Source organism: Eucyclogobius newberryi, unplaced genomic scaffold (genome assembly GCF_026437365.1).
Source record: "Eucyclogobius newberryi isolate DKJ021-1_F unplaced genomic scaffold, fEucNew1.0.hap1 SCAF_23, whole genome shotgun sequence".
Taxonomy (NCBI): Eukaryota; Metazoa; Chordata; class Actinopteri; order Gobiiformes; family Gobiidae; genus Eucyclogobius; species Eucyclogobius newberryi.
In genome coordinates, this window is record NW_027315868.1 from 1,487,901 (window position 1) to 1,498,168 (window position 10,268).

At 52.1% G+C, this 10,268-nt stretch overlaps 1 protein-coding gene across 1 annotated transcript in view; it reads left to right on the forward strand.

Annotated features, from left to right (window-relative positions):
- The window catches only part of pcsk1 (proprotein convertase subtilisin/kexin type 1), a 57,548-nt gene that overhangs the window by 27,885 nt on the left and 19,395 nt on the right, over positions 1-10,268 (forward strand). Inside the window, exon 4 of the mRNA XM_072459517.1 lies at positions 7,546-7,692. Coding sequence (XP_072315618.1) covers positions 7,546-7,692 — 147 coding nt within the window. The remainder of the gene's footprint in view (positions 1-7,545; positions 7,693-10,268) is intronic.

The following is a 10,268-nucleotide window of genomic DNA, read 5'->3' on the forward strand; positions in this document are numbered from 1 at the left end:
CCTCTCTCCCCTCTTCTCTCTCTCTCTCTCTCCCTCCTCCTGTCTCTCTCTCCCCCTCTTCTCTCTCTATCTCTCCCTCCTCCTCTCTCTCTCTCCCCCCTCTTCTCTCTTTCTCTCCCTCCTCGTCTCTCTCTCTCCTCCTCTCTCTCTCTCCCCCTCTTCTCTCTCTATCTCTCCCTCCTCCTCTCTCTCTCTCCCCTCTTCTCTCTTTCTCTCCCTCCTCCTCTCTCTCTCCTCCTCCTCTCTCTCCATCCTCTCTCCCCTCTTCTCTCTCTCTCTCTCTCTCTCTCTCTCTCCCTCCTCTTGTCTCTCTCTCCCCCTCTTCGCTCTCTATCTCTCCCTCCTCCTCTCTCTCTCTCCCCTCTTCTCTCTCTCTCTCCCTCCTCGTCTCTCTCTCTCCTCCCTCTCTCTCCTCCTCTTCTCTCTCGCTCTCCATCCTCTCTCCCCTCTTCTCTCTCTCTCTCTCTCTCTCTCTCTCTCTCTCTCCCTCCTCTTGTCTCTCTCTCCCCCTCTTCGCTCTCTATCTCTCCCTCCTCCTCTCTCTCTCTCCCCTCTTCTCTCTCTCTCTCCCTCCTCGTCTCTCTCTCTCCTCTCTCTCTCTCCTCCTCTTCTCTCTCGCTCTCCATCCTCTCTCCCCTCTTCTCTCTCTCTCTCTCTCTCTCTCTCTCTCCCTCCTCCTGTCTCTCTCTCCCCCTCTTCGCTCTCTATCTCTCCCTCCTCCTCTCTCTCTCTCCCCTCTTCTCTCTTTCTCTCCCTCCTCCTCTCTCTCTCTCCTCCTCCTCTCTCTCCATCCTCTCTCCCCTCTTCTCTCTCTCTCCCGCTCTCTCCCTCCTCATCTCTCTCTCTTCCTCTCATGAGTCATCGTCCTCGTCTTCATCAGTAAAAGTCACAGTTCCGTGTGAATCTGAAGTGATTCTATTTTCATGATCTCATATGAAATAATCACGTTACATGTTACATATGCACATTACATATATGACACCAGAACACGTTACATACATGACACAAGAACACATAACATAGACACAAGAACACATGACATGCATGACACCAGAACACATGACATACATAACTCCAGAACACGTTACATACATGACACCAGAACACATTACATGCATGACACCAGAACAAGTTACAGAACACGTTACATACATGACACCAGAACACGTTACATGACATACAAGACACCAGAACACATGACATATATGACACCAGAACACGTTACTTACATGACACCAGTACACATGACATACATGACATACATGACATACATGACACCAGAACACATGACATACATGAAACCAGAACACATGACATACATGACACCAGTACACATGACATACATGAAACCAGAACACATGACATACATGACACCAGAACACATGACATACATGACACCAGAACACATGACATACATGACACCGGAACACGTTACATACATGACACAAGAACACATGACATACATGACACCAGAACACATGACATACATGACACCAGAACACGTTTAATACATGACACCAGAACATGTTTAATACATGACACCAGAACACATGACATACATGACACCAAAACACGTTACAGAACACGTTACATACATGACATCAGAACACGTTACAGAACACGTTACATACATGACATCAGAACACGTTACAGAACACGTTACATACATGACACCAGAACACGTTACATGACATACAAGACACCAGAACACATGACATATATGACACCAGAACACGTTACTTACATGACACCAGTACACATGACATACATGACATACATGACATACATGACACCAGAACACATGACATACATGAAACCAGAACACATGACATACATGACACCAGTACACATGACATACATGACACAAGAACACATGACATACATGACACCAGAACACGTTTAATACATGACACCAGAACATGTTTAATACATGACACCAGAACACATGACATATATGACACCAAAACACGTTACAGAACACGTTACATACATGACACCAGAACACGTTACATACACGTTACATACATTACACCAGAACACGTGACATATATGACACCAGATCACGTTACATACATGAGACCAGAACACATGACATACATGACACCAGAACACGTTACATACACATTACATATATGACACCAGAACACGTGACATACATGACACCAGAACACGTTACATACATGAGACCAGAACACATTACAGAACACGTTACATACATGACACCATAATACGTTACATACACGTTACATACGTGACACCAGAACACGTTACATACACGTTACATACGTGACACCAGAACACGTTACATACATGACACCAGAACATGTTACATACATGAGACCAGAACACATGACATACATGACACCAGAACACGTCCTCATGGAGCGTGTTCTACGTCTTGGTGACACTTGGTCACGTGTGTGATGGGGTCACATGTGTGATGGGGTCACGTATGTGATGGGGTCACGTGTGTGCTGAGGTCACGTGTGTGATGGGGTCACGTGTGTGATGGGGTCACGTGTGTGATGGGGTCACGTGTGTGATGGGGTCACGTATGTGATGGGGTCACGTGTGTGCTGAGGTCACGTGTGTGATGGGGTCACGTGTGTGATGGGGTCACGTGTGTGATGGGGTCACTTGTGTGATGGGGTCACGTGTGTGATGGGGTCACTTGTGTGATGAGGTCATATGTGTGATGGGGTCACGTGTGTGATGGGTCACGTGTGTGATGGGTCACGTGTGTGATGGGTCACGTGTGTGATGGGGTCACGTGTGTGATGGGGTCACGTGTGTGATGGAGTCACGTGTGTGATGGGTCACGTGTGTGATGGGTCACGTGTGTGATGGGTCACGTGTGTGATGGGGTCACGTGTGTGATGGGGTCACGTGTGTGATGGGTCACGTGTGTGATGGGTCACGTGTGTGATGGGGTCACGTGTGTGATGGGGTCACGTGTGTGATGGGTCACGTGTGTGATGGGTCACGTGTGTGATGGGTCACGTGTGTGATGGGGTCACGTGTGTGATGGGGTCAGCAGCAGCAGTGGTCAGAGAAAGGAACACTGTCTGTAAAAGGTTTTGAACATAAATAGAATGATTTACGTTTGTCTGTGTTTTTAATGCGATGACTCATCAGCAGCGAGAGCAACGAGGCGGTGCCATCTTAGCTCCGGTCAGAGTGTCCATAGTGTCTATAGTGTCCAGAGTGTCCAGAGTGTCCAGAGTGTCCAGAGTGTCCAGAGTGTCCAGAGTGTCCAGAGTGTCCAGAGTGTCAGAGTGTCAGAGTTTCCAGAGTGTCAGAGTGTCCAGAGTGTCAGAGTGTCCAGAGTGTCCAGAGTGTCCAGAGTGTCCAGAGTGTCCAGAGTGTCAGAGTGTCAGAGTTTCCAGAGTGTCAGAGTGTCCAGAGTGTCAGAGTGTCCAGAGTGTCCAGAGTGTCCAGAGTGTCCAGAGTGTCCAGAGTGTCTAGAGTGTCCAGAGTGTCCAGAGTGTCAGAGTGTCAGAGTTTCCAGAGTGTCAGAGTGTCCAGAGTGTCAGAGTGTCCAGAGTGTCCAGAGTGTCCAGAGTGTCAGAGTGTCAGAGTGTCCAGAGTGTCCAGAGTGTCCAGAGTGTCTAGAGTGTCCAGAGTGTCCAGAGTGTCAGAGTTTCCAGAGTGTCAGAGTGTCCAGAGTGTCCAGAGTGTCAGAGTGTCCAGAGTGTCAGAGTGTCAGAGTGTCCATAGTGTCCATAGTGTCTATAGTGTCCAGAGTGTCCAGAGTGTCCAGAGTGTCCAGAGTGTCCAGAGTGTCCAGAGTGTCCAGAGTGTCAGAGTGTCAGAGTTTCCAGAGTGTCAGAGTGTCCAGAGTGTCAGAGTGTCCAGAGTGTCAGAGTTTCCAGAGTGTCAGAGTTTCCAGAGTGTCAGAGTGTCAGAGTGTCCAGAGTGTCCAGAGTGTCCAGAGTGTCAGAGTGTCAGAGTTTCCAGAGTGTCAGAGTGTCAGAGTGTCCAGAGTGTCCAGAGTGTCAGAGTGTCCAGAGTGTCCAGAGTGTCAGAGTGTCAGAGTTTTCAGAGTGTCAGAGTGTCAGAGTGTCAGAGTTTCCAGAGTGTCAGAGTGTCCAGAGTGTCAGAGTGTCCAGAGTGTCAGAGTTTCCAGAGTGTCAGAGTTTCCAGAGTGTCAGAGTGTCCAGAGTGTCCAGAGTGTCAGAGTGTCAGAGTTTCCAGAGTGTCAGAGTGTCAGAGTGTCAGAGTTTCCAGAGTGTCAGAGTGTCCAGAGTGTCAGAGTGTCCAGAGTGTCCAGAGGGTCCAGAGGGTCCAGAGTGTCCAGAGGGTCCAGAGGTTCCAGAGGTTCCAGAGTGTCCAGAGTGTCCAGAGGGTCCAGAAGGTCCAGAGTGTCAGAGTGTCAGAACGTCCAGAGTCTCCAGAGTCTCCAGAGTCTCCAGAGGGTCCAGAGTCTCCAGAGTCTCCAGAGGGTCCAGAGTGTCCAGAGTGTCCAGAGTGTCAGAACGTCCAGAGTGTCAGAACGTCCAGAGTGTCAGAGTGTCCAGAGTGTCAGAGTGTCCAGAGTGTCAGAGTGTCCAGAGTGTCCAGAGTGTCAGAGTGTCAGAGTTTTCAGAGTGTCAGAGTGTCAGAGTTTCCAGAGTGTCAGAGTGTCAGAGTTTCCAGAGTGTCAGAGTGTCCAGAGTGTCAGAGTGTCCAGAGTGTCAGAGTTTCCAGAGTGTCAGAGTGTCCAGAGTGTCAGAGTGTCCAGAGTGTCCAGAGTGTCAGAGTGTCAGAGTTTCCAGAGTGTCAGAGTGTCCAGAGTGTCAGAGTGTCAGAGTTTCCAGAGTGTCAGAGTGTCAGAGTTTCCAGAGTGTCAGAGTGTCAGAGTTTCCAGAGTGTCAGAGTGTCCAGAGTGTCAGAGTGTCCAGAGTGTCAGAGTTTCCAGAGTGTCAGAGTGTCCAGAGTGTCAGAGTGTCCAGAGTGTCCAGAGTGTCAGAGTGTCAGAGTTTCCAGAGTGTCAGAGTGTCCAGAGTGTCAGAGTGTCCAGAGTGTCAGAGTGTCCAGAGTGTCCAGAGTGTCAGAGTGTCAGAGTTTCCAGAGTGTCAGAGTGTCCAGAGTGTCAGAGTGTCCAGAGTGTCAGAGTGTCCAGAGTGTCCAGAGTGTCAGAGTGTCAGAGTTTCCAGAGTGTCAGAGTGTCCAGAGTGTCAGAGTTTCCAGAGTGTCAGAGTGTCCAGAGTGTCAGAGTGTCCAGAGTGTCAGAGTTTCCAGAGTGTCAGAGTGTCCAGAGTGTCAGAGTTTCCAGAGTGTCAGAGTGTCCAGAGTGTCAGAGTGTCCAGAGTGTCCAGAGTGTCAGAGTGTCAGAGTTTCCAGAGTGTCAGAGTGTCCAGAGTGTCAGAGTGTCCAGAGTGTCAGAGTGTCCAGAGTGTCCAGAGTGTCAGAGTGTCAGAGTTTCCAGAGTGTCAGAGTGTCCAGAGTGTCAGAGTTTCCAGAGTGTCAGAGTGTCCAGAGTGTCAGAGTGTCCAGAGTGTCAGAGTTTCCAGAGTGTCAGAGTGTCCAGAGTGTCAGAGTGTCCAGAGTGTCAGAGTGTCAGAGTGTCCAGAGTATCCAGAGTGTCAGAGTGTCAGAGTTTCCAGAGTGTCAGAGTGTCCAGAGTGTCAGAGTGTCCAGAGTGTCCAGAGTGTCCAGAGTGTCAGAGTGTCAGAGTTTCCAGAGTGTCAGAGTGTCCAGAGTGTCAGAGTGTCAGAGTGTCCAGAGTGTCAGAGTGTCCAGAGTGTCCAGAGGGTCCAGAGTGTCCAGAGTGTCCAGAGTGTCCAGAGTGTCCAGAGTGTCCAGAAGGTCCAGAGTGTCAGAGTGTCAGAACGTCCAGAGTCTCCAGAGTCTCCAGAGTCTCCAGAGGGTCCAGAGTGTCCAGAGTGTCAGAACGTCCAGAGTCTCCAGAGTGTCAGTGTCAGAGCTCCTCCCACAGAGACATTCTCCTCCCACAGAGACATGCTCCTCCCACAGAGACATTCTCCTCCCACAGAGACATGCTCCTCCCACAGAGACATTCTCCTCCCACAGAGACATGCTCCTCCCACAGAGACATGCTCCTCCCACAGAGACATGCTCCTCCCACAGAGACATGTTCCTCCCACAGACAAGCTCCTCCCACAGAGACATGATCCTCCCACAGAGACATGCTCCTCCCACAGAGACATGCTCCTCCCACAGAGACATGCTCCTCCCACAGAGACATGTTCCTCCCACAGACAAGCTCCTCCCACAGAGACATGCTCCTCCCACAGAGACATGCTCCTCCCACAGAGACATGCTCCTCCCACAGAGACATGCTCCTCCCACAGAGACATGCTCCTCAGACAATGTTCTGAGCCTCATTTTTCACACTCTCAAGTCTGATAAATGAGGCAAATCCAAAATAACTAAACTTCGTCCATTTTTGTCATATTAAACATAAAAAAACATGTAATACATGTTTTCTTACATTCAGAAGTAAACCAGAGAAAGATTCAAATCTATAAATGTACAAATGCTGTTGACCTGCAGCTCGTCCTGTAGAGACTGCGATAAGACCCTCAGACCTTTGTTGGGTCTTTGTCTGGGCCTCGTGGGGTCTTGGAGCGGCCTTTAGATCGGTCTGGACTCAGATAAGACCTGGTCCAGGTCTCGAGGGTTTAAATGTCACAGAGAGAAGAAAGTGAAGCGAGCGACCTTTGCACAAGCGCTGATAACACTGAGAGGGTCATTCACAGCGAAGAGGCTCAGACACATGAGAGCGTCCTCCAGGGGGCGCTGTCCTCAGAGACATGAGAGCGTCCTCCAGGGGGCGCTGTCCTCAGAGACATGAGAGCGTCCTCCAGGGGGCGCTGTCCTCAGAGACATGAGAGCGTCCTCCAGGGGGCGCTGTCCTCAGACACATATGAGCGTCCTCCAGGGGGCGCTGTCCTCAGAGACATGAGAGCGTCCTCCAGGGGGCGCTGTCCTCAGAGACATGAGAGCGTCCTCCAGGGGGCGCTGTCCTCAGAGACATGAGAGCGTCCTCCAGGGGGCGCTGTCCTCAGACACATATGAGCGTCCTCCAGGGGGCGCTGTCCTCAGAGACATGAGAGCGTCCTCCAGGGGGCGCTGTCCTCAGACACATGTGAGCGTCCTCCAGGGGGCGCTGTCCTCAGAGACATGAGAGCGTCCTCCAGGGGGCGCTGTCCTCAGACACATATGAGCGTCCTCCAGGGGGCGCTGTCCTCAGAGACATGTGAGCGTCCTCCAGGGGGCGCTGTCCTCAGACACATGTGAGCGTCCTCCAGGGGGCGCTGTCCTCAGAGACATGTTAGCGTCCTCCAGGGGGCGCTGTCCTCAGACACATGTGAGCGTCCTCCAGGGGGCGCTGTCCTCAGAGACATGAGAGCGTCCTCCAGGGGGCGCTATCCTCAGACACATGTGAGCGTCCTCCAGGGGGCGCTGTCCTCAGAGACATGAATGACTGACCATTCAAAATGGTGGCTTGTAGATCTGAGTACTGCAGTTAAGTGTGTTTCATTTCTCCTCCAGTGTGAACGTGTAACGACCCTTTTCACACTCTCTGCTCTGTTCTCGCAGCAGGACACTCGGACGTCGCCGTCACTGCCGAAGCTCGACCTCCACGTGATTCCCGTTTGGCAGAAAGGCATCACCGGGAAAGGCGTGGTCATCACGGTTCTGGACGACGGCCTGGAGTGGAACCACACCGACATCTACGCCAACTACGTAAGAACAACGGCTGAACAACCAAGACCTCCTGATGATCCTGAGGCCGATCTGAGCCGGGCCTGTGTGTGTGAGGGGCGTGGCTAAAGCAAGTGTGTGAGGGGCGTGGCTAGAGCAAGTGTGTGAGGGGCGTGGCTAAAGCAAGTGTGTGAGGGGCGTGGCTAAAGCAAGTGTGTGAGGAGCGTGGCTAAAGCTAGTGCGTGTGAGGGGTTTGGCTAAAGCTAGTGCGTGTGAGGGGCGTGGCTAAAACTAGTGCATGTGAGGAGCGTGGCTAAAGCTAGTGCGTGAGGGGCGTGGCTAAAGCTAGTGCGTGTGAGGGGTTTGGCTAAAGCTAGTGCGTGAGGGGCGTGGCTAAAGCTAGTGCGTGAGGGGCGTGGCTAAAGCTAGTGCGTGAGGGGCGTGGCTAAAGCTAGTGCGTGTGAGGGGTTTGGCTAAAGCTAGTGCGTGTGAGGGGCGTGGCTAAAACTAGTGCATGTGAGGGGCGTGGCTAAAGCAAGTGTGTGAGGGGCGTGGCTAGAGCAAGTGTGTGAGGGGCGTGGCTAAAGCAAGTGTGTGAGGAGCGTGGCTAAAGCTAGTGCGTGAGGGGCGTGGCTAAAGCTAGTGCGTGTGAGGGGTTTGGCTAAAGCTAGTGCGTGTGAGGGGCGTGGCTAAAACTAGTGCATGTGAGGGGCGTGGCTAAAGCAAGTGTGTGAGGGGCGTGGCTAAAGCTAGTGCGTGAGGGGCGTGGCTAAAGCTAGTGCGTGAGGGGCGTGGCTAAAGCTAGTGCGTGTGAGGGGCGTGGCTAAAGCTAGTGTGTGTGAGGGGCGTGGCTTAAGCAATTCATCCTGGAGAGACAAAGAGACCACGAGAATGGACTGTTTAGCAGCTTTATTCGTGAGTTATTTGGCGCTCAGACCCCGGCGGAAGACGTTGCGATCATGGGCACTCCATGATCTATTTGTATTAGATGTCTGAGAGACTGGTGGTGGTAGATCTGGAGAAGGTAGAGGATGAGGGGAATGCAGAGGAGAAGCTGGGGAGGCGGTGGGTCGCAGTACGGCTTGAGCGGCCGAGCCATCTGCCTGAGGGCTTAAATGCGACCGCCTGGTGCTGATTGGGAGCGGGGAGGAGTCACTTGAGAGCGTTGATTGGGGATGAGGAGCAGGTGCGAGGGCCATGGTACAGACGCCCCCTGACCTTTCACCCTACTTCTTTGGCCAGGAAAAACTGCATAACCTCTTTGGGATAAGCGCAGAAACCTGGGAGAGTCCATGGTGAAGTGAGGGATCTGACTCTCACAGACGGACAGGCCACGCCCGCTTGAGTGCGATGATGGCGCTGGGGAGAGGGGTCCTTCCATGGTGGCCTTGACGTAGATGGATGGAGTTAGGTCTTCCAGGCTGAATTTACGCAGGCTTCATGTGTGTGAGGGGCGTGGCTAAAGCTAGTTCGTGTGAGGGGCGTGGCTAAAGCTAATGTGTGTGAGGGGCGTGGCTAAAGCTAATGTGTGTGAGGGGTGTGGCTAAAGCTAGTGTGTGTGAGGGGCGTGGCTAAAGCTAGTGTGTGTGAGGGGCGTGGCTAAAGCAAGTGTGTGAGGGGCGTGGCTAAAGCTAGTGTGTGTGAGGGGCGTGGCTAAAGCTAATGTGTGTGAGGGGCGTGGCTAAAGCTAGTGTGTGTGAGGGGTGTGGCTAAAGGTAGTGTGTGTGTGAGGGGCGTGGCTAAAGCTATTGTGTGTGAGGGGCGTGGCTAAAGCTATTGTGTGTGAGGGGCGTGGCTAAAGCAAGTGTTTGAGGGGCATGGCTAAAGCTAGTGCGTGTGAGGGGCGTGGCTAAAGCCTCTATGCCACGTTTGAACCTCTCTTTCTGTCATACTTTGACTTTGGATTATATCAGACGCTTTATGACCTGGAAATATCTCCAGGTCATAATGTCCTGGAGCCCAAGAGCCAGACCTCTTCGGGGGCCAGAATCTCTCAGGGGCCACTTTGGATCCAAGACCAGACCAGAGACTGAACCAAACAGAACGTTTGGACGTTTGAGGTTTAGAGAGTTGTGACTCAGCCTTCAGCCTTGTTTGTAGATAAAGGCAGGGATGCTGTTACCGCGGTGACAGGCGGGGATGCTGTTGCCGTGGTAACGCTGATGGAGACTCTGAACATAGCGATGGTGCAGAGACACACAGAGAACCTGAGAGAACCACTGACTCGGCCTTTGTGCAGTCAGATTTAAAGGTGATTGAAATGTTCCACAGTGAGGCATTAATCCGCTCCGACATGGCTCTAGAGCAGGTGAGAGAGCAGCTCATGATGAGGCAGAGAGCAGCTCATGATGAGGCAGAGAGCAGCTCATGATGAGGCAGAGAGCAGCTCATGATGAGGCAGAGAGCAGCTCATGATGAGGCAGAGAGCAGCTCATGATGAGGCAGAGAGCAGCTCATGATGAGGCAGAGAGCAGCTCATGATGAGGCAGAGAGCAGCTCATGATGAGGCAGAGAGCAGCTCATGATGAGGCAGAGAGCAGCTCATGATGAGGCAGAGAGCAGCTCATGATGAGGCAGAGAGCAGCTCATGATGAGGCAGAGAGCAGCTCATGATGAGG